General features: G+C 40.8%; 1 protein-coding gene across 1 annotated transcript in view; it reads right to left on the bottom strand.

The window, feature by feature from the left end:
* Positions 1-5,019: 5,019 nt before the first annotated feature.
* ESR1 (estrogen receptor 1) overlaps positions 5,020-27,856 on the bottom strand; it is a 284,287-nt gene continuing 261,450 nt past the window's right edge. The window contains 2 exon segments of the mRNA NM_001286958.1: positions 5,020-9,491; positions 14,138-14,321. Of these exon segments, the coding sequence (NP_001273887.1) occupies positions 9,257-9,491; positions 14,138-14,321 (419 nt within the window). The 3' untranslated portion in view covers positions 5,020-9,256.

Here is a 27,856-nt window from a genome sequence, read left to right as displayed (position 1 = left end):
TCTCCCTGTGTCTCTGCCTCTCTCTCTCTCTCTCTCTCTCTCACTCTCCTCTCTGTGTATTCTCATGAATAAATAAATAAAATGCTAAAAAAAAAAAAAGAGTCAGATGCTTGACTGACTGAGCCACCCAGGCACCCAGATAGTAAGGATTGTTAAGGGGAGTTTTTAAACATTTAATAATACATTCAAAATACATATAAAATAATAATACATTATCATAATAATAATACATACACAAAATAATACATTCAAAAATAAATGGCAAGTAATAAAGTAGCAAGGCTACTTGCTCTGGTTTGTAATCCTTTCTAGTGAAGCTCGTGGCAGTTCCAGTTTGGCACCTTCAGCCCTTCTCTTCATGTTAAAGGACATGCTTCCCTAATGTTGTGGAGCCCCAGAAAGCCAGCTGCACCTGGTGTCCTTGAAGGACTAGGGTGACACACAGAGCAGCTCCCGCTGATGGTGACGGGACCCCTCCGGAGACTGCACCCTCTTTTATTCTTCCCACCTCCCCTCTGGCCTGTGTTTGGGGAGATGCTAGGTATATACATGTCCTTTCTTGTAAATGTGGAAATATTCAAGAATCTTTACAGCTTAAACTCTGTTGAGCCTGGGGTGAACTCAAGAATTCAATCAGCCCAAAAACATGTTTACCAGCTCACAAACCTTTCATTGGCTTTTCCCACAATTCTTGATTTCTCAATGAAAAGGCATCTGATGATGGACTGAATGCTGCAGAAAGGCCTAGCAGTGCACTGAATCTGCAAAGTCACCCGGAGCATTATGTCATGGCCTTCTGAGTGACTGGCTCTTGGCAAAGTGTTCCGAATCAGCCACTCTGGAGTCCTTTCCTTTGCTCCTAGCTGGTCTGGCCACTGAGGTTTCCCACCCAGTTTCAAAATCACTTTTGAAAATGTTTGTCCAAATGCTTCCTTGCTTCAGTTTATTTTCCCCCTTCACTTTCATCTACTTAGGACAAAAGCTACCATTTTGTCATTTCTACATGATTACCAGGTGCCTTGGCCATGGACCACAGGTCATGAGATAGGAGAGGGTCTTGTGGCAAAGAAAGGGAGTAGGCCTAGCCTAGGTGCTGTCACCTCTGAAGGCACCACTGCTTGTGGGGTGCCGCTGCCCCAGACCTCAAGGTCTCAGGCCATCAGCTACAAATAGAGCTCCTCCTGGTGCCAAAGTACAGAGGAAAATCGCTCCTCAGCTCACCCGCCACTCCTGGCAGAAAGCTGGGGCAGGAAGGGTGCCTGGTACAACCTCAGAAACCAAAAAGCATTGGCACTAAGTGTAAGGGACGATAGCAAAAGAAGTGCTTCTCAAGCTTTCCTATCCAAGGACCACCCACTGGAAAGAGAGGGGGACACATTTTTTCAGAACTTGGGGTACATGGTATTAGGCTTCCTGTCTAAAATGCCATTATTTCTTTAAAAAGTCACATTTTCCCTTAAAAGTTCATGTGAATTTTTCTACTCACAAAATGTCAAATTTGTCTAAATACAAAATGAGCACTTTCTCTGGTCTTGATTAAAATTTCATATGTGTTGGGGCCCCTGGGTGGCTCAGTGGGTTTAGCCTGCGACTCTTAATTTCAGCTCAGGTCATGATCTCAGGGTGAAGAGATGGAGCTTTGGGCTCCATTCATGCTCAGGGGGGAGTCTGTTTGGGACCTTCTCTCCCACTCCCTCTGCTCCTTTCCTTGCTCACACATGCACCTGTTCTCTCTCTAATAAATAAATAAATCTTTTGAAAAATTTCATATGTCCTGTGTGGCTTTAACTCCAGTTTTTGAAGTGGGAATCATGTTTACAGTCAGAAAAACTGACTGAATGTCTGCCATTCATAAGATTTCTGATCCTGGGGACCTTAGTTAACTGTTGATCCTCAGTTTCCTTACCTGTAAAGTAAGGACAGTAATATATCTACCCTCATATCATAGCTATAAAGATTACCTAGAAAATTTTGTATAAAGCTGGTACCTGGCATTGTGAAGCACCTCATAAATGGTACTTTTGTGTGTATGAATGTGTGTGTGTTGTAACTCAGGGTTGAAAGGAAAATCAAGGATCATTTCTTATGCTGAAAAAACCCTCAACATTTTGGCTTGGGGATTATCTCATCCATGCAGCTATAACTCCTGTTACAGGGAATTCGCCTCACCTGTACTATCAACCAGGTGTCCCAGGTTGTCTGCAGGCAGTTCCGTTAGAAAGTATATCTCTATCGTGAATGAACAGCTCTCCCCTGGACTTAGCACTACTTTTTGGGTGGTAGCTATAAATATTGCAACCATGAATGTGAACATAAAACTAGCTTTTTAATGCACATAGTCCATAGGCTAAATAATAAAAGTTGTGAAAATTTGCTTCCCTGAGGCATATATCCTGTATTTGAGGAGAAGCAAATCTAAATATGGCAATTCTGAATATAACTGTCCCTAAAGGCTTAAGAATATATCATGTTGGAGAACGTGATCTGGAACAAGTTCATGAGTAGAATCTACCTCCAGGCAGTATTCCAACTGGATAAATTTAAAAGTTCCACAGACTGCTAAACATTTTCCCCAAAGCTGGTGAGCTCTGGAAATAACACATGGCACATGATGACAACTCCATTCCTTGGATTCAGAGAAGTTTAATAAGGGACAAATAGACTGTGGTTCATGGGGACACATATATAATGAGAGTCACAGAAGAGATGGGGAGAAAAATTATTTGAGAAAATAATGGTTGAAAACTGCACAAACCTGATGAAAACTATCAGAGTACATATCCGGAAAGCTGAGTAAATCCCAAGTAGGGATTGACATCTACACACATCATAGCCTCTGTTGTTCAACAAAGAGAAAATCTTGAAAGCAGCAAGGAGAAAATTACTCACCGGATAGAGGTGAGAATCATAAGGATTGAAGAAATAGAAGCCAGGTGAGGGATGGTTACCTTCAAAGTGCTCAAAACAAAACTGTCAAACAAGAATTCTGTATTCAGAAAAATCACCCTTCAAAAATAAAGATGAAATAAATACATAATTGGATCCACAAAGAGAAGTCATTTCAAGTAGACTTGCCCACAAGAAACTCTGCAGGAATTCCTTCAGGCTGAAGAAAAATGACACCAGACAGTAACTCAAATCCACAGAAAGAAATGAAAAACACTGAAAATGGTAAAATATGTAGATTGATAGAAAAAATGTAAGTAATTTTTTTCTCACGTCTTATCTTTTTTAAAAGATGCAAAGTTAGGAGTGCCTGGGTGGCTCAGTCAGTTAAGCTTCTGCCTTTGGGTCAGGCCCTGATCTCTCAGGGTCCTGGGATTGAGCCCAGAGTCAGGTTCCCTGCTGGGGGTGGGGGGGTGTAGGAATCTGCTTCTCCTCCCTCTGCCTCTCCAACCCCACTCGTGTGTCTCTATCAAATAAATAAAATCTTTTTTTTAAATTAAAAGGTGCAAAGTTGTATAAGCCAAGAAGTATAACATTTTATTGTTGGGCTTATTCCATATAGATAGAATATATATCACAGTAATAATATAAAGGAGTGGGGAAAGAATGGAAGTCTCTTACAACAAAGATATTTATTTTATTTTGTCAGATTTAAGTGAGTATTAATCTGAAAAAAGACCATGGTAGGTTAAGATGCACACTAGAAGAGCAATCACTAAGAAAATTTAAAAATAGTAAAAAAAAAAAAAAGGTATCCTAAAGATACTTATTCAAATAAAAAAAGGAGGGGCCAGTAAGGAGAAACACAGGAAAGAAAAAGATAAAAGACTTATACCAAAAATGGCAAATGTAAATCCAAACCTATCAATGATTCCATTAAATGTAAATGTTCACAAAGGGTGGTAACAAGTACAATTAGGGTAGCTATCCCCAGGATAGCTTCATAGGAGCAGGTCCTAGACCAGGTACTTTAGATAGTTTTCTCTTAGAATCCTCATAATAGCCCCATAGGGTGGGTAGTTCTCATTTCCACTTTAGGCAGGAGGAAACAAGGTAAAATAGGATTGAAGAACTTGCCCAGGGATGATAAAACAAGAAAACAGAAGAGCTTCTTGGTGTCAAAGTGACTCAGTGTGATAAACCTACACTCCTGTTAGTGAGGAAGTGAGTACAGACAGGCATGGGAGAGGACTCAGGGAGAGCAGAGCAGTGCTAGCCACTGTCCGTAAATGCTTCCTGTGTTAACCCCTGTGGTCTTCACAGCAACACTTCAAGGCAGGTGGTGCTATTATTTTCTCTTTTTATAGGCAAAGAAACTGAGGCATGGGGAAATTGCCTTGTGCAAGGTCACATGAGAAATGGTAGAATGAAGCTTCAAACTGAGTAATCTAGCTGTAGAGCCTGCGTTGCTGTATTCTGTTGCCTCTTAATTAGTCACATTAGTTTCCCTCAACTCATTCATTAAATTACAGAGAAAATGGGCAAGAGGTAGCTCTGAAAAGGGAGCAGCCATTGGACAACAGAAACCCTAGGGTGGAGTGGGGTGGGATGGGGTGGGTTGGGGAGGCAATGTACTGGTCATTCCTGCTTTAAGGTCATGATTAAAAAAAATTGGTTTTTGAGCAAATCATGTAAATTTCAGATTGTTCATTCCAATTTGCACTTCTTCATTCAGGAGTAATTACTCTCAAGCTTCTTTCTTCTCCCCTACAGGGAATGGGATAAGGTTAGCCATTAGAAAGCTACTATTTTAAAGAACACCTCATATAATCTTCACAACCACTCTGTGAATTAGGTGTCACTGTAACCATCTTGTTGATGAGGAAGTGGAGGCTCTGACAAATTCATTGCCAAGGATCATAAACCTTGTATGTGGTAGAGCCGAGAAGTGAGGCCAGGTTGGCCTGCCTCAGATGTCCACACACTTCCTCCTGTGCCTGGGAGGAAGGAGCCTGGGAGGAAGATCATCAGAGTGATCTTCAGGATTCACTGCATCCCATCACCTTGATTTGAGGCAGTCAGTGGTAAGCCATTAGCAAGAAAATAAGTTTACAAAAAATAAGCCCATTATCATTCGTTTAATTTTTTATTTGAACATCAAATAGATTGAGAAAATTGTTTACAGGTGCTTGAGTATCCCACTGGATTCCTTACTTTTTAAAGGTGCAAAAGAGGTTTACAAGTGTGTTTCAGTAAACAAAGCAAGGCTGCAACAAAACAGAATCACATCAATAATAGTATGCATCAGCGAAAAGGCATATTAAACCATCAGACACGATTTGGCATGTAAGCCTTTTCCCATAAAACAAGAGCTCTACATTGAAGAATATGTTGTGCACAAAAAGCATTGTTTATAAGCTGTGAGAGAACATAAACTGGCATAATGTCACTTATTAATTCAAGTCTCTATGACCAATGACCTCTCTGTGAATGCAAAGGGGTCCACATCTCAGGCACCTGCTCATGGGGCTGTATGTTGTTTCCAGGGTACACAGCTTTGTACAAACACACTGAAGATGGGTTTGGAACATGGCAGCATTTACATATTTTAAAAATTCAGGCACATTTGGATGCAAAAAAAAAAAAAAAGAATAGAAATTTTTCTCAAATCTCTGAAAGACAGTGCAAAATTGAAGTGCCATAATAGAGGCAGCAGTTACTTAGAAAACAATTATAAACGACATAGAAAGAGGCCACACTCACTTTAATCCAAATGAAAAGGAGATGCAGTTAGAAAGAGAGAAATTACACTAGTAGTGAAAAGATGAATATTTGGGACCACAGTTTAATTCATTTGCTCCAGTTGAGAGTAAGTTTTCAGGGAGTTCACCTAGGAAGTGTGCAGTGTAATCTGGATCATCCTCCCAAGACTTGCACCACAGGGAAGCAGGATTGCCTCAGAAACTAGTATATGACTATCTGCCTTCCAAATAACTAGTTTCCCAAAGCAGATTTGCCTGTGAATATTAGATATTACTACAGTCGTAGTGATCATTCCCGGCATCCACAGTCCATCTAAGAGTGGGAAAGTATGAATAGGAAGGGATTTGAAATTGGTTTCTAAACCAACAGCCTAAATCAATGGCCATTTCAGTGTATAAGATTTTAATGCGAGAATACCTTAATGTGATCAAGAGTAAATTATCAGTAAGTCCCTTATTTGTTCAGTCCCCAAAAGGTATGGGATATGGCATGGTTAGATAGCCTTGCAAGGTTCATCGGAAAATCTAACCAATGACTGCCCTTCCTTAGGGGCTGGATTTTGCAACCTCTGTAGGGTCTTCTCTTTGGATGAACTAGCTTCTCTGATTGTTGCATGACAGCAATCCAGAATCGTTACCGCAAGCCGGGAGCTAGGCAATGGCCAAAAGAAACCCAGACCACTAGCTACTCCGTAGATTGTGCGGACGCTTGTTCTTCCATAGAATTCCAGCTGCCATTTTAGAAATGCTTGTCATTTGTAGTTCACAGGGCACAAGTGGAATATGGAACTCTGGTTCATACTCCAGGTGCCAGAACTGATCTGCCTCAAAATATTTCAAGGCTCTTATTACTGTATTTCCCAGTCTTGAAATTCCTGAACCTACTTCCCCACCCTACCCTAACCCCCCAGGTTGATTACGTCTTTCAAAACTTAAATTGCCTCAGAGTGGGGGAGGGGGGCGGAATTCAACATGTTCCCTACCCCCAACAGCAGTATCAGCTGCTAAGTGTCAGCTGTCCATTAGTGGCACTTCAAATAAGAATAAAAAGAGATATCTAAAATTATTTGAATTTTGCTGTGCTAACATTCCAACTATCTGGTGTTCTCTGCCCATTTCAAATGTAGTAGTATCTTTAACATGAATACAAACACATTAGATGAATAATGCAAAACCCTCCACTTCATTATTGTTTGGATTTAGCTGGTATTACATCATCTATAGTACTAGAATTTTTTTGTCTGTTTTTATTTTTTTAAAAGAAAATCTAAGTATAAACATTAAAAAGAACCCACTGACCCATTAGGTACTGTCCAAAAATATTACTACTGATATTTTGGTAAAGCAAAATTAGCTGCCCTGAATAATTTTCCTTTGCAGGCATAATCTCTGCTACATAAGATTGTCTATCGTTCGATATCCAACAATAGGCATCTAGATTAGTGCTATTTTGTCTACTGTGGATATAAAAGTTGATATGAAATGTGATCTTCATTAAAATGAATAATCACCAGGCCCTAGGCATCAATGACTGCATACATGACAAGGTAGCTATACAAAAAAACTAAATATCTTTTGTTGATTTTGCACATTTAACCCAGTCAAATTAAATCCAGAATGGAATTACTACATTCAATTGTCTGATAAACAAGCATTGTAATTTCAAAAAAAATATATATTATACTATATAAGGTGCTTCTTAAACAAAACAACAACAAAAGAATTATGTTCTAAACATATTCTTACTGCAGATACACAATATTGCCCCTAAATTCAGATGCGCATATATAAAAAAAAAAACAAAACTTTTTTTTGGCCCTCCCAGGCTCCCAGTCCTTTGGTGATCACTTACTAAGTAATCAAAAATGAAAGAAATCCATTTTTTGAAACAGGCATCCCAAGAGAAGCCCTAGAAGCTTGGCTGGGTTGTTCGCTAACCCATCACTTCTCAATGGGGTTTGAGTTATAGACAATGAGGTCACCAGAGGAAACCAAACTCACTGAGAAGAAAGATAAACCATAGATGATCTGGAGAAGGAAAGGCCTAGGGAAGGCTGCCCTGTGGCTGGAGTGAGTCTTTCTTGTTTAGCCTATAGGTCAAAGGATTCCTATAGCCCAATTCTAATCTCGCTCTCTTGGCTTATGAAGTTTAATGAAATGAGCTTTGGGTAAAGTTTTTTCTCCAAGACCAAACCGTGGTTTTTGGATGAGCTCTAAACAACCAAGAGCAGGTAAAGTTTGACCAGATCCCAGGCAGCCTGAGTAGTGAGCCTCCTATCCTCACCCTCCAGCCTCACCTAACCACGTGCAGGGCCAGCTGTAGGAATGCAGCTGTCTTGTCTATTGCTGTTCCTTCCAATCATGGGGGCAAGAAGAGGAGGGCTGCCCATGGATCCCAGGGCTGCCCCACAGTGCACACAGGGCCTGCCAGGGCCACTCCTGTGTAAAGCTACAGCATGTGGCAGAGCCACCGTGAGCCTCTCAGTTTTAGTTTCCACCCTACTTTCCTCCTGTTCTCTAATATGTACAATAATTGTGCACGTTTACTATTTACCCAAGTGCCCTAGGGCTAACGATGTCACCAGGTACCCACTCATTTAAACTGCCCTTGGTCATATGCTGGGCACTATTACTAATTGACCTTCTGTGTCAGTTACACACCAGGAAGAACCAAGCAGAGCGCCCTCTGCTGGTAATTGTGAGACCACGCTAGAACAGGTTCTGAAGCTGATTTACAAGTCCTGCGGGGAAAGGGCTTTCTTTCATAAAATGAAAACAAAAAAACAAAGGCCAAGAATTTATCCCTTAAAAGGAAACTGGTATATGTGGAGGTGACTTAACTGGGATCAACTTGCTGTTTTCCATAGATCCATGGGAAGCAAGAATTAACTGGAACCCATGACCTGTACATAGTGTTCTCAAAAACCAGTGGAAGAGCTTTCAGCAAATCTGAAGGTGCAGTGTATTAAGTTGACAGAGTTTTGACAATTAGGGGACCTTCCTTCTCTGTGGGCATCTTGTATTCCTATAGGGCAAATGAAGAGACAATCACTGCATATTCAGCTCCAGCCATGCAACAGAGCAAAAGCTTTAAGGTATTACTTTAATAAAATGTTACATTACTACAGGAATACAAGATGATGCCATAATGAACCCTTGACCTAGCTTTCTCCAAGTCAGCAAATTAAAGGGGCCACTTTCAAGTCTTTCCTGTGGCTTTTTCTTAGATTTGTTAAAAAGTGCTTCACAGAGATGAAATGTCCACTCTCCAGGTCTGGGTCTCAACAAGTAGCTTAAATGCACAGTCACCTGAGTCCCAGCTCATAGACTGAGTTCCATCATGAAAAGCTATAGAATCCTCATGCTTAGTATTATAGCAAAGGGAGAGAGAGAGTGAAAGAATTTAGCCCTGGAATCCCTTTGGCTGTTCCCAAAAGAAGGCGTGCCACTAAGAACTGAGCAAGCAAACAAATGGCCACTCATATTAGAAAGCCATGGTGGTGGATGCATGCTGGAGTGTGCGCAGGAGCAGAACTCTGCTATTGTGATACATGACGTGGGTAAAATGGTACAGGGATTCTCAGGACCTTGGGGTAGCCTGGGAGCTCTCAGACTGTGGTAGGGAAATTCCCTGCCTCCTCGGTGATATAATACGTTTGCAAGGAATGTGATGAAGTTGGGCCCGTGGTGGCCAGCTGGCTCTGGTTTGTCTCCTCCATGGGCACACCCCCACGGCTGGCTGGGGCGTGCAGGCGGTGGGCATCCAGCATCTCCAGCAGCAGGTCGTAGAGAGGCACCACATTCTTGCACTTCATGTTGTACAGATGCTCCATGCCTTTGTTACTGTGGGTGGGAAGACACACAGAGGGACCACTTTAGAGTAGCGCAAGCCCTAGAGCTGCTGCAACCCCTCAGCAGGGACCAAAGTAAGGGAAACTCCAAAGACACCTGTAGGCCAACCTATCTCCCTGTTTAAAGAGCCATTTCAGGATTTGCTATACAAGTGATTTCCTTCCACTGATTCCAATAAGGTTCTATTCCCCACTGTTAGCATTGTATCTAAAAAGAGAACAGAGGCCATATGGCCATGTAGGAGGGAGGTCTTTTTTTTTTTTTTTTTTTTAAGTATAAAAGTGGTTCAAGAACTTCCCTTCCTTCAGACTTTCCCCAGTGTTTTCCATTTAATCAGAATAAAATCTGAATTTCTTTCCATGCTCTCAAGGTCTAACTGATGTGGCTTCTGCCGACCTCTCAGGGCTCCTCCTGCCTCTCTCTGCTACCTCATACTCTTTAGCCATGCTGGGGGAAAAAAAAAAAAAAGAAACAAACAAAAACAGCTTTTTAAGAAAGAGCTTGAAGAAACTGGGCTCTTTACTACCAGATGCAAGTGTTTATACTTACTGTTCCTCTACTTGTGTGCTCTTTCCAGAGCCACATTCTCTGAAGGGCCTTTTGCTGCCACGGGTGGCAGTCACCTCAAGGTCCTGTGGTTTTTACCTGTCCTCTTGCATTTACTCTGTTTTCCTCCTGGCTCTAGGACAACCTGAAATTCCTCTCTGGATGAGTGCATGCTGGTTCTTGCCCCCAAGCACCCCTGGACCTGTGAGCCACACACGCACACGCACACACCAACATGCACCAGGCAAATTCCTGGAGACAGCGATCTGCCCAACCTGCCGGCCTCGACCCTCGCCATGTATGCAGTAGATGCTCAGAAAAATACGGGGCAAATGGACACAAGGAAATGTAGACAAATGTCATTTCTTCTTTTGACCACTGTCTTCCCCACCCCACCACCAATGGGAAAAATACAGAACAACTCTTATCAAGCTTGAAATTTTTTAGAAAGAATCATGTATCATGAGTAGTCAGGACCAAGAGTATTATCCTGGAAAATATTTACATTTTTAATAGGGGAAAAGTCAGCCCAAGTTGGAGACATGCCAAGAAAACACAGCATCAAGCTATTCAGGTCTTACAACACCACAACCTAATTACATATCTAAGTGGTTTTTGTTTGTTTGTTTGTAATTTAAAATGCTGTTAATATTAAATGCTGGCTGGATCTCACACAGTCTTGCTCTTGCAACCTAACGAATCACATTTATAGTCACATGGAATCTGGTGTTAAGTTCTCTGAGTAACAACATATGGCTGGGTCAAACTTAATAAAACAGAGTTCTGTGATTTAGACTGGCTGTAACAAGGCACCAAAATATTATTTTGTGCATGGGTGCACATGCGCACACGCACCCCAGGGAGAGAGAGAAAATGCTCAAAGCTTTCAACAGAATAGCAGTTTCTCTCCAGCTTTTCACACAAGTCAAACAGACTCTAGAGAGCTCTCTCGCTGCTGTTGCCCTTCACCACAGGTTGCCAATAAAACTACCAGAGCCCTATAAATTTAGTGCAGATATATTGGGGTATTAACTCAATAGGCTTGCTAATGCTGAAAGCAGTTGACGGATTTGAAAGTTCAGCAATTCCTACCAACAAATAAAAACCTTCATCTGCAATACGTGGTTTCTATGACATCTTTGAAAATTCCTAGCCCAGAGTAAAAGCTAACACAGCTCTTCAAGAGGAAGCTTACTCTCTAGCCAGGAAACTTGGTAGAGATTTGCTATTCTGACACATTCCCTGCATCCCTTTTTATATTCATAAAAACATACACATGGGAAAGGATTGGAAAGTGTCCTCTGAATGCAGTTATCTACCCTACCTGGCCAAGGTGAGTCCTCCGTTTGTGATACCAGATATGTAGGCAATCCCCTGAGCACAGAAACGACAATCACTCTCTCTCAAACTTTGCCAAGTGGAAATCACCAACTGGGAATTTTGAATTCATGGGGTAGGGAAACTACACAAATAACTTATTCATCCATTCACTCACATGTTCATTCACTCAGCAATAATGTTGTGAGCCTATGCGACATAGCAGAGGTCATCATATGTAGGACTGTGAAGGGATAGAAAGAAAGAAACATACATTTATTTTCTCAAGAAGCTATCAATTTTCAAAGATCTCTCCAGAGAGGGTGGCTCATGGGACTTTGATGGGACAAGCTTCTTGACACCTGATGCATAATCTCAAGGTTTGAAAGTCCCTTCAAAATTAAGCCAACCCTCCAGACACCACAGCCCTTCCCTCACAGCCACTAAGAAAAGAAATTTCGTTTTCATTCCTAGGGTCTGGGTGTAAACCCAAGGTCATACAGACTTCATCATGCATGGGTATCTGATCCCTAGTATCATCACTTCACCTCATTTTTATCGCCTTTTTGGAGTAAATAATCTTTTCTTTCTCCTTTTTCTCCACTTTCTTTTTAAAATTTTTTTTATTGGAGTTCTATTTGCCAACATATAGCATAACACCCAGTGCTCATCCCGCCAAGTGCCCCCCTCAGTGCTCATCACCCAGTCACCCTCCCCCCCCCCACCTCCCCTTCCACTACCCCTTGTTCATTTCCCAGAGTTAGGAGTCTTTCATGTTCTGTCCCCCTCACTGATATTTTCACTCATTTTCTCTCCTTTCCCTTTATTCCCTTTCATTAATTTTTATTTTATTTTATTTTATTTTATTTTTTTAAAGGATTGTTCTTTTTTTTTTAATTTTTATTTACTTATGATAGTCACAGAGAGAGAGAGAGAGAGGCAGAGACACAGGCCGAGGGAGAAGCAGACTCCATGCACCGGGAGCCCGACGCGGGATTCGATCCCGGGTCTCCAGGATCGTGCCCTGGGCCAAAGGCAGGCGCCAAATCGCTGCGCCACCCAGGGATCCCTCATTAATTTTTATATTCCCCAAATGAATGAGACCATATAATGTTTGTCCTTCTCCGACTGACTTACTGCACTCAGCATAATACCCCCCAGTTCCATCCACATTGAAGCAAATGGTGGGTATTTGTCATTTCTAATGGCTGAGGAATATTCTACTTTCTTTATCTGTGCCCCGCAGGCTGAGTTCAGCCCTGGGCCAGCCACATTACATGACTGTTTGAAGTGGAGATGAGACCATTTTCTCCTTTTGGCACAGAAAGGCCCCGTTTCCTTTGCTAATACCCTTCCTTAACTCCTATACAAAATATTTATCGAGTAGTTATTATAAGCCAAGCCCTACTCAGTGGTACCGGGTACACAGATTATCCAAGATGGGTTGTGGTCACTGCCTCAGAGAGTTTATGGTCTAATTGGGTAGTGAGAAAAATAAAATGGGGCAGCAATCAGGAAGAACAGAATGCAAATCCCAACTGGATTAAGGATCAGGAGATGCTTCCTGAAAAGAATATCTAAGCCAAGATGGATTAGTTTACTGTTGACAAAAATGCATTCCTCAGGCCACATGCCCCTGATCTTGACTTTAGCCCTCATAGTGTGACTTGTTGGCCAGTCAATGTGACTTAACTCAGAGATTAAAATGTACTTGCCCTTACAGGCTTGCTTTCTTGTACCTCTGCCATCACTATGAGAAGAGTATGTCCCAGTTAACCTGCGGGGGCGAGGAGGATAAAAAACACATGGCGCAGAGTCACCTGGCCAACCTGCAGGCCTGTGGGTTGCATCTCCCAGATGAGCCTGGGAGCAGCATCTCCCAGATGAACCTGGGCTCCATCAGCTGTCCCACAGATGTGGGAGTGAACCCAGGTGGGATGAACAGAGCTGCCAGCCAATCTGCATCCTGCTCATGACTCAAAGAACAATCATTTATGGCCAGAGCTCAGATCTCAGGAAGCTCTAGGGACTAGAGCACAGAAGTTCTATAAGCAAAATGAAGGGACTTATAGTTTAAAGGAATAGGAAGCTAATTCAGGGTCTTAAATAAAGGAATGACATGAGCAGATGTGGTATTAGATGGTCACTCTGGCTCTGGTGTGGAGAATGCATTAGAAGAGGTCAAGACTGAAGACAGGGAGGTGTGTTAGGTGGTCACTGCAGGAATCCAGAAGGAAATGGTGGCATGGATGAGGGGAGAGGAAATGAGGGGTGGCAAGAAGGGATCAGAGAGGAATGGAAACTGGACTGGAGGAACCAGTGTTGACTGAGAGGCTTAGGGACAGAAGTTCTCTCAGGGCTTCTACGTGTCTCTGACGGGAGTATGAAGTAGAAACCTTAACAGCTGCACCCAGTGCCTTCAGAGGATAAATGTCTTGCCTTGATCTAGGACAAAGTGAGTGGCCAAACGTCGCCATCCTCCCTCAACCTGCACACTGTGCACCTCTGCCCTGGTGGGACCTTGTTGTGCGGGCTTCAGACTGAGTGCAAATGGCACCTCCTTTCTGTAAGCTCTCTAACTAACGCCTGCCCCATGCCCTAGACTGATCTCATTCCTCCCTCCTCTTGCCTCCCCACAGCATTTATACACATGCCAGGAACTGTGCCAAGTGTGCTGTCTGCATTCAGGCCTCAGCACATTCTGGCCCATCTGTAACATGCTTGAGGGCTGGCGTTCATTATAGTGCTCCAGTGGGAACCCAAGACCGCCTCACCTCATGTGCCTGATGTGGGAGAGGATGAGGAGGAGCTGGGCCAGACGCCGGTGCTGCTGCTGCAGAGTGAGGCCTGCTTTGGCCATCAGATGGATCAAGGTGTCTGTGATCTTGTCTAAGATACGGTGGATATGGTCCTTCTCTTCCAGAGACTTCAGGGTGCTGGACAGAAATGTGTACACTCCTGAATGTGCAAGGAGACAATGAGAGAAATTCAAAGAGGATGAGGTCTAGAGATTCGCAGCATCCTTGGGCTATGCTACCCAGCCAGGATCTCCTCCCACCCCCTGCACAGCAATGGGGAAGCTTGGGACCCATTTGACCTAAGCAGCTCTACAAAATTCTCAATATACATGTCTGAGAGCGCTGAGGAACTCATTTGGCCTCCTGTGTTTGAGCCAATTTTTAGGATTTGACTGAAGATTCCCAGGAAGGGCGCTGTCAGCCTGGGGCTACCCCCTCTCTGCCAGGTCTGACACCCACACAAACTAGCCCATCCATGCTGACCAACCCTGCAAGAGAGGCATTACTATTTCTTTTCTCATGAGGAAACTGAAGGGCAGAGAGATGCATTAACTTGCTAATAAAAGTCCTCAGGACAAAGCAGAGCTGGGAAAGAAGCCCCACGTGCTGACTCCACATGTGGTCATGATCATGGAGTCTCTCAGGAGACATATGACACTTGGTAAGATGCACCGGGAGTGAGGATGACTTGCAAAGGGATTGACAAGTCATTTTTCCAGGGAGGATCTAATGTGCTGTTACGTTTCAGGTCAGGCGTAGGGCATTTTCATCCTCAGCTGAAAGGTTTATGAGGGAGGGGGTAGAGAGGCCCCTGGGAACTGCTGTTTTTCACTGCCAGGCATGTTTGGTTCAGTGGCGGTTTTTTTCTCCCACTCTTGCCTTTCTTCTGGTAATCGACCTACTTCCTGGGCCATGAGCAGACTCAGGACAGAAATTAGACAATCAAGTCACTCGATTCTTTGGGACAGTATTAACCCTGGGCTAGACAATCAGAGCTTTTCTGGGACTGTATATGGAAGTTGTAAGAAATTCTTCCCTCTAGGTTGCTGAGTTTGGAGGGTGAGAGTATGGGACCTTCTAGTAGCGGCCTCTTCCCTGCTCACAGGCTGCTCCACCTGCAGAATTCAGCCGAGCCACGGTAAGCAGAGGGTGCTAGGTACATGGTAATGGGGCACAGGGGGGACGTCTGGATCCAGCAACAAGGTCCTACTCTTACATTGTTTTCCTTTGACCTTGGAACTTTCACAGTATCCTTTCTAACACACATGAATCCAAAAATTCCTTTTACTTAAGAAAGTGTGAGTTGGGTTTCTGTCACTTATAACTAAAAGAATCTGACTTTTTTTTTTTTTTTTTGAATCTGACTATTTGACTGAGTTGTGAACTCAGCCCGAGGACCAGAGGAAGCTGAGTGATAAAGAGGTGGGAGGGTGCATTAGTCTTGTCTTGGGACCACAAGGGTGGATTTCCTATCAAGTGAACACTCCAGAAATAAGCTCCATTCTGCCTAATTATACCATCTTCTAGGGAGCAGATGATGCTGTATTTTTCTCCAGATGAGAAAAATACATGTATTCAGCAATATTTTTTTCAGTCTTGCCTTTATTCAGCCCACTGGCCCTCTGCTTTTTTTTTTAATAAATTTATTTTTTATTGCTGTTCAATTTGCCAACATATAGAATAACACCCAGTGCTCATCCCATCAAGTGCCCACCTCAGTGCCCGTCACCCAGTCACCCCCAACCCCCACCCACCCCCCCTTCCACCACCCCTATCGTTTGTTTCCCAGAGTTAGGAGTCTCTCATGTTCTGTCTCCCTTTCTGATGTTTCCCACTCATTTTTTCTCCTTTCCCCTTTATTCTCTTTCACTATTTTTTATATTCCCCAAATGAATGAAACCATGTAATGTTTGTCCTTCTCCGATTGACTTAATTCACTCAGCATAATACCCTCCAGTTCCATCCACGTTGAAGCAAATGGTGGATATTTGTCGTTTCTAATGGCTGAGGAATATTCCATTGTATACATAGACCACAGCTTCTTTATCCATTCATCTTTCGATGGACACCGAGGCTCCTTCCACAGTTTGGCTATTGTGGACATTGCTTAACATCAGGGTGCAGGTGTCCTGGCGTTTCACTGCATCTGTATCTTTGGGGTAAATCCCCAGCAGTGCAATTGCTGGGTTGTAGGGCAGGTCTATTTTTAACTCTTTGAGGAACCTCCACACAGTTTTCCAGAGTGGCTGCACCAGTTCACATTCCCACCAACAGTGTAAGAGGGTTCCCTTTTCTCCGCATCCTCTCCAACATTTGTTGTTTCCTGCCTTGTTAATTTGCCCCATTCTCACTGGTGTGAGGTGGTATCTCATTGTGGTTCTGATTTGTATTTCCCTGATGGCAAGTGATGCAGAGCATTTTCTCATATGCATGTTGGCCATGTCTATGTCTTCCTCTGTGAGATTTCTGTTCATGTCTTTTGCCCATTTCATGATTGGATTGTTTGTTTCTTTGGTGTTGAGTTGAATAAGTTCTTTGTAGATCTTGGAAACTAGCCCTTTATCTGATATGTCATTTGCAAATATCTTCTCCCATTCTGTAGGTTGTCTTTGAGTTTTGTTGACTGTATCCTTTGCTGTGCAAAAGCTTCTTATCTTGATGAAGTCCCAATAGTTCATTTTTGCTTTTGTTTCTTTTGCCTTCGTGGATGTATCTTGCAAGAAGTTACTGTGGCCGAGTTCAAAAAGGGTGTTGCCTGTGTTCTCCTCTAGGATTTTGATGGAATCTTGTCTCACATTTAGATCTTTCATCCATTTTGAGTTTATCTTTGTGTATGGTGCAAGAGAGTGGTCTAGTTTCATTCTTCTGCATGTGGCTGTCCAATTTTCCCAGCACCATTTATTGAAGAGACTGTCCTTTTTCCAGTGGATAGTCTTTCCTCCTTTGTTGAATAGTAGTTGACCATAAAGTTGAGGGTCCACTTCTGGATTCTCTATTCTGTTCCATTGATCTGTGTGTCTGTTTTTGTCACTGGCCCTCTCCTAAAAAGACTTCTCCCTCCCCTCCGGTTCCTCACTGGTACCTTCAAGTTAAGGCCCCCAAGTCTATTAATCCCTGCCCCTGTACTGGTAATGTGGTGACAAGTTACTGCTCGCACTGCACCCGTAGGCTGGAGATGGAGAAAGCACCTCCACAGTGGAATCCATAGTAAATAGAGTTGTAACTGCCCAGAATGGAAAATAGCTTAGCTTTAAAACAAATACAACAACAACAACAAAACCAGGATGGTCAAGTCCTGGCTTACATGCAGTTGAATAGAATAATGTAGCTTTTGGTACCCAGAGGCACTTCAATCCAAAGAAAACAGACCACAGAATGAGTAAGCAACAGACAAGCAGTGAAGTAAGAAATTGTTGGATTCCTTCACTTATGTTCCATGTGAACTGTTGATAGAGAATGAATGTGTCCATCAGAAAAATGGGCAACTGTCCAGGGGCCTTGGGGTCAGCCTTGAGACAATGGATAGCAGGAGAGTGGTGCACCAGAGGGCTGGAGGTCAGGAGCCCCTCTGAGCCCCTCTGGCCCTACCTCTAACTTCCCCCTCTGTCATCACACCCATTCTAGCCTCACATGTCCCCGAGGCCCTGAATCTGGATGGATATTCTGGGAACCTACCCAGGCCACAGAACCGACTTAATCCAACTTGGATGATGTGTTTTCTACCAATTTCCGTTTTTGTCACCACCGGGGATGCTGGCCTCCTTCACCAGTAATCCCGTTCTGCTTCAAGGGAACTGTGGATTCAAGGAGCCTGCAAGCTTTGAGGTGACACCCAGCCACACTTGCTCTTCCTCCTTGAGTGTTCAAGGGTGGAGCACACTGGGCTAGGATCTCAGACATCTTGAGGGCCAGTTGGCAGCATGCTCTCTCCAGTGAAGGTAAAGAGCCTTGGCACCCAGATGGCAGGAGGCAAAGTTTTCTCGGGCTTCTGGGCTCCTGCCTTCTTCCATGTGCACACATGGATTCCTTCCTATGGATGCTTTCATTAAGGACCTACTGTGTGTGTGCACTGTGTGACTTAATAGGGATCCTCTTGCTCAAGCCTTATCTGAAGTGTTGATGTTTTAAGTGCAGATATTGCCGGTGGGGAAAGAATTTTCTTAACACTGACTCTGGGGCTTCAGGCCTTCTCAGAACAGGCCTGTTTCTCTAGTCCTGTTTTGGCACCAATACAGCTTATCATTTCATCCTTGTCAGCAGATGCTTCCTAGCTATGCAAATATACTCTGAAAAAAAATATGGTCCTGTTGAAATGCCAATGCCAATAATTGACAACAGTAGCCATCATCAGCTTTTTGGGTTTTTCTGGCAAAATGTGGTCTGAGTTTGCTGCCTTTTGCCCCTAAGGGCATGCTTGAGAGAAACAGCAGAACTCCAAATTCCCAGAATGCTTCACATGGTCCGGCAAATGCAAAATTGAGATGCTGGTAATTTCCATATCCCAGGTGGTCTCTGCCACCCTGGACGGCTGTACCACTGTGCCCAGCAGCACAGAGCCAGTGATCAGACAGTGAGGGCCTTCAGAAATATTCTTGCAATAAGGCTGGCTTTGCAACTCTCAAAGCTGCTCCAAATCTCCAAGATGGAAAAAAACAATCTGGATGTCATTATCCAGTCTTTAAGTGTTATTAGCAAATCTGAGCTTGTACATATTCTGAATCTTGGCCAACGCTGGAAGATGCAGGAAGAGTATATGTAGAAATCTGGTGGCAGAAAAGAATGGAGAGCGAAACCACAAGGACCCCCCATAAAAGAGATCTCAATTCAGTCTTTCTCACCCTCTTGCTCTCACCGACTCTGGATTCTACTCTCTCTCTCTGCTCTCATTCTACTTGGATCCTCTCACTCTTCCTTCTTCCTTTTCTCTCTCCACTTCGCAGGAACCTCTGCATAGACTCTGTCACTCTTCCAGATAATGGAGTCTTCCAGAGGTAGGAGCAATGTAGGTGTGGACACTGAGGATGTGGATGCATGTGGCTGTGGCCAGAAGGAAGCACTAGCATAACCAACCACTGACCTGCACTGGTGGGCACACTTAGCTGTTCCTAAAGAAATGAGAAGTGATGAGGCCCACAGCTCAGCAGATGCTTCAGGACAAATTCTTCAAGCAAGGACACATGTTTTCTTCTCCAAAACAAAGAATATGCCAGTGGAACTGGAGATAATCCTTCAGTATATGGCAGCTTGACCAAATTAAAAAAAAAAAAAAAAAAAGACTCAAAAGGAAGTGGTAGCAAAGAAAACTCCTCAAAGTCCATAGTGGTAAGTAGTCTGGGCCAGCAAGCATGACACTCCACTGGCAATAAAATAAAAAGGACTTCTCTGTTCACCCAGTGATTAATCTGCAGGTCAGCCTCTAGGCCTTTAACCTGAAAGTAAGCAAGAAGCATGTCTGCTCAGAAGTGCCTTCGAGACCAACAGTGTGGAAAGTGCTCCATTTGTCTTGTGCTTCACCTATGACTGCAGTTCTTCCTGGGGCTCGTGTTGTCACTTGTGGGGTGCTGGTTGTTACAGACATTTAGTGATAGAACCTGTGAGATGTCCTACAAGGTGTGGGACCATTCCACATGACGAAGGATTTTTTTTCCTTGAACGTGCTAATGAATTAACCCTACTACAAATCAAAATTTTGTAGTGAAAAGTTTTTTGAAGACTGTAGACAAAACATCTAGTATGCAGCTTGGTTATAGAAAGGGGAGCTTAAATGGAATACCTTTTCTCAAAAGCATTCAATAATTTACTCACTTCATGCAGCCAATTGAATGTATTACATACACTTGCCAGCTATACATTGAGGTGAGATGGATTTTAGTGCAGGTGTACAGGTACTACAGAAGCAATGTGACTGGTTGCAGTCAATATATAGAACAGATTTAAGAGTCCTCTAAACAAAATTAGAAGCAACTATTATAAAACAGAAGACATCAATGAAATATTGTGTTATTGCCCCTATGTGTTTTAAAATAATTTTGTGGCATAATTAGAAATCCATTTTGTGAAAAGTACATACTAAAATTATTTTGGGGTTCTTGTCTTCTGTGTTGGACTGACATTGTCTCCCTTAGGTTTCCCACAGACTTCTTGATCATATCTTACATGTATTACTATTTCCTCTTCCGATTCATCATCTCATCTCCATTGCATCCAAAGGATATAGCCTCCCAAGGCTTTTTAAGTTCTGTACACTTAATATTTGTCTTGAAATTCACGAGCTTTTAAGATAGGTTATGTGTTTGTATAAGAGATTCACTTAAGATATGAGGACATACACAGACCAAAAGAGAAGAGATGAAAAAAGATATTCCATGCAAATAGAAATGAAAAGAAAGTGAGTGTATCACTTGTTATAGGAAATACAGACTTTAAAATAAAAACTTTAACAAAAGACAAAGGGCATTACATGACAATAAAAGGGTTAATCCAACAAAAGAATATAACATTTATATATATTTATGCCTCAAAAAGGAGGGTCAAAATATATACAGCAAATATTAACAGACCTAAGGAAGGAATACAATAATAGTAGGGGAGTTACCAACCCACTTACATCAATGGATAGATCATCCAGACAGAAAATTAGTAAGGAAACACCAGTCTTAAATGACACGTTAGACCACATGGATGGAATGCTCTGAATACATCCATGGATTCAGAGCATTCCATCCATGAGCAGCAGAATACCCATTCTTTTATTTTTTTAATAATAAATTTATTTTTTATTGTTGTTCAATTTGCCAACATACAGAATAACACCCAGTGCTCATCCCGTCAAGTGCCCCCCTCAGTGCCCACCACCCAGTCACCCCCACCCCCCGCCCTCCTCCCCTTCCACCACCCCTAGTTCGTTTCCCAGAGTTAGGAGTCTTCCATGTTCTGTCTCCCTTTCTGATATTTCCTACCCATTTCTTCTCCCTTCCCCTCTATTCCCTTTCACTATTATTTATATTCCCCAAATGAATGAGACCATATAATGTTTGTGCTTCTCCGATTGACTTATTTCACTCAGCATAATACCCTCCAGTTCCATCCACGTCAAAGCAAATGGTGGGTATTTGTCATTTGTAATGGCTGAGTAATATTCCATTGTATACATAGACCACATCTTCTTTATCCATTCATCTTTCGATGGACACCGAGGCTCCTTCCACAGTTTAGCTATTGTGGACATTGCTGCTAGAAACCAGGATACCCATTCTTAAGTGCACATGGAATATTCTCCAAGACAGATCACTTTTTAGGCTGCAGGACAAGTCTCAGTAAACTTTAGAAGACTGACATCACATCAAGCATCTTTTCTGATCACAATGGTACAAAATTAGAAATGCAGGACAAGAAGAAAACTGGAAATATCACAAATACATGGAGATTAAACAACATGCTACTAAAGAACTAATGGGTCGATGAAGAAAGAAAATACCTTGAGATGAATGAAAATGGAAATACAATGGTTCAAAATCTCTGGGATGCAGCAAAAGCTGTTCTAAGAAAGACGTTCATAGCAATACAGGCCTACCTCAAGAAATAAGAAAAATTTCCGATGAGTAATCTAACTTCATACTTAAAGGAACTAGGAAAAAGAACCAATGTTAGTAAGAGGAAAGAATTAAGCAGAAGAATTAAGAATTAAGCATTTATTCAGAGCAGAATAAATGAAATAAAGACAAACAAACAATAAAAAAGACCAATGAAAGTAAGGGCTGCTTCTTTCAAAAGATAAACAAAACTGACAAACCTCTAGCTAAATTCACCAAAAAAAGCGGGGGTGGGGGGTGGGGCACAAATAAGTGAAATCAGAAATGGAAGACAAATTACCACTGATCCTACAGAAATACAAAGGATCATAAGACATGGCTATGAATAATTATGTGCCAAAAATTGAACTATCTAGAAAAAGATAGATAAATTCCTAGAAACATAAAATCTTCCAAGATTAAATCATGAACAAATAGAAAATCTGAATAGACCAATTACTAGTAAGGAGATTGAATCAGTAATCAAAAAACTCCCAAAAAACAAACACCCAGGAGATTTCACTGGTGAATTCTACCAAACATCCAAATATTTAATACCTATCCTTCTCAAAATCTTCCAAAATATTGAAGAGGAAGGAATGCCTCCAAACTCATTTTATGAGGCCAGCTTTACCCTGATACCAAAACCAAAGACATCACACACACAAAAAAATTGTAGGCCAATATCCCTGATGAACAGAGATGCAAAATCATCAACAAAATATTACCAAACCAAATTCAATAATAATTAAAAGGATTATCCACCACGATAAAGTGGAATTTATTCCAGGGATGCAAGGATGATTTAATACCTGCAAATCAATCAATGTGATATACCACATTAACAAAATGAAGAATAAAAATCATATCATCTCAATAGATGCAGAAAAAACATTTGTCAAAATTTAAAATCCATTTATGATTTAAAAAAAAACTACCAACAAAGTGGGTATAGAGGGAAAGTACCTCAACATAATAAAGGACATATGACAAACCCACAGGTAACATCATACTCAACAATGAAAAGGTGAAAGCTTTTTCTCTAAGATCAGAAACAAGACGAGAATGCCCACTCTTGCTACTTTTGGCAATATGGTATTAGAATTCTAGCCATAATAATTACACAAGAAACAGAAATAAAAGGCATCTAAATTGGAAGGGAGAAGTAAAACTGTCACTATTTGCAGACAACTTGACACTATATATATAAAACACTATGGGCAGCCCGGGTGGCTAAGTGGTTTAGCGCCGGCTTCCGCCCAGGGTGTGATCCTGGAGACCAGGGATCAAGTCCCATGTCAGGCTCCCTGCATGGAGCCTGCTTCTCCCTCTGCCTGTGTCTCTCTGTCTCTCTCATAAATAAATAAAAACTTAAAAAAAGAAAAACACACTAAAATCTCCACCAAAAAACTGTTAGAACTAATAAATGAATTCAGTAAAGATGCAGAATCAAAAATCAATATCCCGAAATCTGTTATGCTTCTATATGAAACCATCAGAAAAAAAAAAAATTAAGAAAGCACTCCTGTTTACAATTGCTCCAAAAAGAAAAAAAAATCCTAGGAATAAACTTCCTAGGAAGTTTAACCAAGGAGATGAAAGACCAATAGTCTGAAAACTGTAAGATACCAACAAAAGAAACTGAAAAAGACACAAATCAATCAAATGATATCCATGCTCATGGATGGTAAAAGTTAGTATTGTCAAAATGTCCATGCTATCCAAAGCAATCTACAGATTCATTGTAATCTCTACCAAAATCCCAATGGCATTTTGCACAGAACTGGAACAAATAATTTTAAACTTTGCATGAAACCACAAAAGACCTTAAATAGCCAAAGCAATCTTGAGAAAGATTTCAAGGTTCAATCCTGATTTCAAACTATACTACAAAGCTATAGAAATCAAAACAGTATGGTACAGCTTAAAAACAGACACATAGCTCAGTGGAACAGAACAGAGAGTCTAGAAATAAAGACATGCATACATATTCAATTATTTTATAACAAAGTAGCCAAGAATATACCATGGGGAAAGTCTTTTCAATAAATGGTGTTCAGAAAACTGGACAGCCACATGCAAAAACTAGACTACTATCTTATAGTATCATGCACAAAAATTAATTCAAAATGGATGGAATATTTGAATGTAAGATATCAAACCATAAACCTAAAGGAAACTCCTTGACATCATCACTCTGTGATGATTTTTTTTTTAAGTTTGACTCTAAAAGCAAAAGCAGTAGAAGCAAGTATCAACAAGTGGGACCCATATCAAACTAAAAGGCTTCAGCCCAGCAAAGAAAACTATCAACAAGCTATGAAAAAAAGCCTATTTAATGGGAGATAATATCTACACACCAATATCTAGTAAGGGGTTAATATCCAAAATATATGAAGAGCTCAACTTAAAATGAACAATTTGGTAAGAAGTGAGTAGATAATCTAAGTAGATATTTTTCCAAAGAAAACCTATTGCTGGCCAACAATCACGTGAAAAGATGCTCAATATCACTAATTATCAGGGAAATGCAAATCAAAACCACAATGAGATATCGCCTCCCACCTATCAGAATGGCTATTATAAAAAGACAAGAAACAAGAAGTACTGAAGAGGATGTGGACTGTGTACTGTTGGTGGGAATGTAAATTGGTGCAGCCACTATAAAAAACAGTAGGCAGGTTCCCCAAAAAATTAAAAATAGAACTACTATATGATCCAGCTCTTCTACTTCTGAATATTTATTCAAATAAAATGAAGACATTAATTTGAAGAGCTATGTTTGCCCTTATATTCATTGCAGAATCACTTACAATAGCCAAGATATGGAAGTAACCTACTTGTCAGTCAATGGATAAATAGATAAGGAAGATGTGGTATATATAGTGGCATTCTACGCACCATATAAAAGGAAATCCTGTAATTTGTGACAATATGGATATACCTTAGGGGTATTATGCTGAGTAAGATAAGCCAGAAAGACAAATACCATATGATTTCACTTATATACGGAATCTAAAAAAAACACAAAACAAAACTCATAGATACAGAGGACAAGTTGGTGATCAGAGGGGGAAAGGGTTGAGGGTGGGTAAAATGGGTAAAGGGGGTTAATTGTATGGTGATGGATGATAACTAGACTTATTCTGGTGCTCACTTTCTAGTGCATACAAATATTGAATTATAATGTACACCTGAAACTAATTTAATGTTATATATCAATTTTGTCTCAATTAAAAAGAAGAATATGTTTCTATACACTTCTGCTCTTATTTATCCTATGTCATAACAGATGGAATTACTTCGACAATACATATAATAAAGTGCACCTCATTTGCCAAATTTTCTTATTTCCTCACTATTTTTTTCACTTTGACAGTCTTTGTTTTTTCTCAGAATGTTTTGCTAAATCAATCTAATTTATTTATTTCTTCTTACCATATATAGATAGGTTTAGTTAGCTTTTAATTTTCTTATTCTGATATTTCTCTCTACCTCTGCTTTTTCATATGCCTGTACCTCTTATATAGAAAAGCTCCTGGTCAGGGCACCTGGGGGGTTCAGTTGATTAAGCATCTGCCTTCTGCTCAGGTCATGATCTTGGGGTCCTGGGACTGAGCCCCTCATCTGGCTCCCTGCTCAGCAGGGAGTCTGTTTCTCCCTCTCCCTCTGTCCCTTCCCTCTACTCATGCATGCTTGCATGCTCTAATAAATTTTTTAAAAATCTAAAAAAAGAAAATCTCCTGGTCATCTTATATCTGAACATTTATTGTAGATAGGTACAAGTATTTTACTACTTCATTATGTTTTCTACTGTAGTCAAGCCTGTGCATCTGCATTGAAATACATATCATTTTATTTTAGATTAGTTTAATATTATTTCTCCTTTATATGAGTTATAAAATCACATTGATTTTTTAAAAAAACTGTGTGTATAGAGAAACTAGTATTTATTTCATTTTAGCCTGCTCAAAGGGATATGCATTTTTTATTATTTTTTTAAAAGATTTTATTTATTTATTTATTTATTCATTCATTCATTCATTCATTCATGAGAGACACAGAAAGAGAAAGGCAGAGACATAGGCAGAGGGAGAAGCAGGCTCCCCGCTAGGAGCCGGACGTGGGACTCAATCCCGGATCCCAGGATCAGGACCTGATCTGAAGGCAGGTGCTCAACCACTGAACCATCCAGGCATCCCTGCGTTTTTTATTAAACTGGTACTGTTTACTGGCAATTCTATGAGATTTTTCTCCAAGGTCTGTGATTCTCAAATGTGGTTGTTTTTCAGAATCCTCTGGGAAATTTTTCCACATTTCTAAGACCTTAGTTTCTTAGTTTACTTAGAAATTATTTCTTTTCCCAAATGCCAGTATTGCCACATTTTGTTATTGAAACCATGATCTAGATTCTAGAACCACCTCATTATCTCCTGAATGCTAACCATTCACTTCAGATACTAGCATAGTTGATAGGAACTGATAAGTTAAACAATCAAGGGGCAAGCCCAGGACATTAGAATGTTTAATTAGTTATGAATGAAAGATGCAGCTTCCAATATTACCAAGAATTTAAAAGTTATACTATGCCATGTAGAAACTGACACCTTGTTTTATGAATTGAACAACAGTATTGCTTTGAGTAATATTTGTACATAGGTAGGAAACTCATCCTTCTACTGATGTGATTATTTACCTGAAAGTGAAAAACGTGTTCAAAACCTAATTCTTGAACAATATTTACTGTTATACTAGTATTTGTAAAATCACACAGTCATTCAAGCCCTCCTTTAAGTAGACTCAAAGTGAGAGGAATCACAATGAAGATAAGTGTTCTTGCCAGAATCCAGCATGAGAACATGGTGGTCCATCTGGCATCACTATGTACTCATGAGTTCCCTGTTGGCACAGATGACTATTAGATCATATGCTAATGATTAAGTGATATTTATCAATTTAGTATAATTTTTAATGAAATCTACTAGAAATCCTAAAAGGATTTCTATGTCAATGCTTTCAAGCTGACACAAAGGACAAATCCCTTAATGACTTCAGATAGTGAAATTGATGAACTGATTCAATTGACTTGAGAAGAAATCTTAGTTAAATCTTAAATCTTAAATGTCCACTTTTTAATATTTAATATTTAATATTTAATGTCCACTTTTTAATATTTTTTAAAGATTTTATTTATTTATTTATTCATGAGAGACACAAAGAGAGAGAGAGAGAGGCAGAGACACAGGCAGAGGGAGAAGCAGGCTCCAAGCAGGGAGCCCAATGCAGGACTCGATCCCGGGACTCCAGGATCATGCCCCGGGCCAAAGGCAGTCACTAAACTGCTGAGCCACTAAGGCGTCCCCAAATGTACACTTTTTAAGAAAATATTTTAAGTGGAAGCCACGTGTCTCACTTTTTATTGAAGTATAATTGACATACAATATTATATTAGTCTCGGATATAGAACATAGTAATTTGATACTTACACAGATTATGAAATGATCACCATGACAAGTCTAATTACCATCTGTCACCATGCAAAGTTTTTACAATATTATTGACCATAGTCCCTGTGCTGGACTCCGTATCTTATTTATTTTATAACTAGAAGACTGGAACTCTTAATTTCCTTCAACTATTTCATCCATCTCCCTCCCCATCCCCCTCCCCTCTGGCAACCACCAGTTTGTTCTCTGTATGTATGACTCTGTTTCTGTTCTGTTTTGTTCGTTATTTATTTTGCTTTTTAGATTATACATATAAGTGAAATCTTACAGTATTTGTCTTCCTCCGAATCCTTTCACTTAGCATATTGCCCTATAGTTTTATCCATGTTTTTGCAAATAGTAACATCTCAGTCTTCTTTATAGCTGAGTGATATTCCATTGTCTGTGTGTGTGTGTGTGCACGTGTGTGTTTCACAACTTCTTTATCCATTCGTCTATGGATGGATGGATCCTGGGGCTGCTTCCATATCTTGGCTGCTGTAAATAATGTCATGAACAGAAGGGTGTATATGTCTTTTTGAATTAACATTCTCATTTTTTTTGAATAAATACCCAGAAGGAGAATTACTGAATCATATGGTAGTCCTATTTTTAATTTTTAAAGTAAACTTCATAGT

This window comes from Canis lupus, chromosome 1, assembly GCF_011100685.1.
Source record: "Canis lupus familiaris isolate Mischka breed German Shepherd chromosome 1, alternate assembly UU_Cfam_GSD_1.0, whole genome shotgun sequence".
NCBI classification, from domain to species: Eukaryota; Metazoa; Chordata; class Mammalia; order Carnivora; family Canidae; genus Canis; species Canis lupus.
Note: the sequence above shows the minus strand (reverse complement) of the source record. Positions and strands in the feature narration are given on the sequence as shown.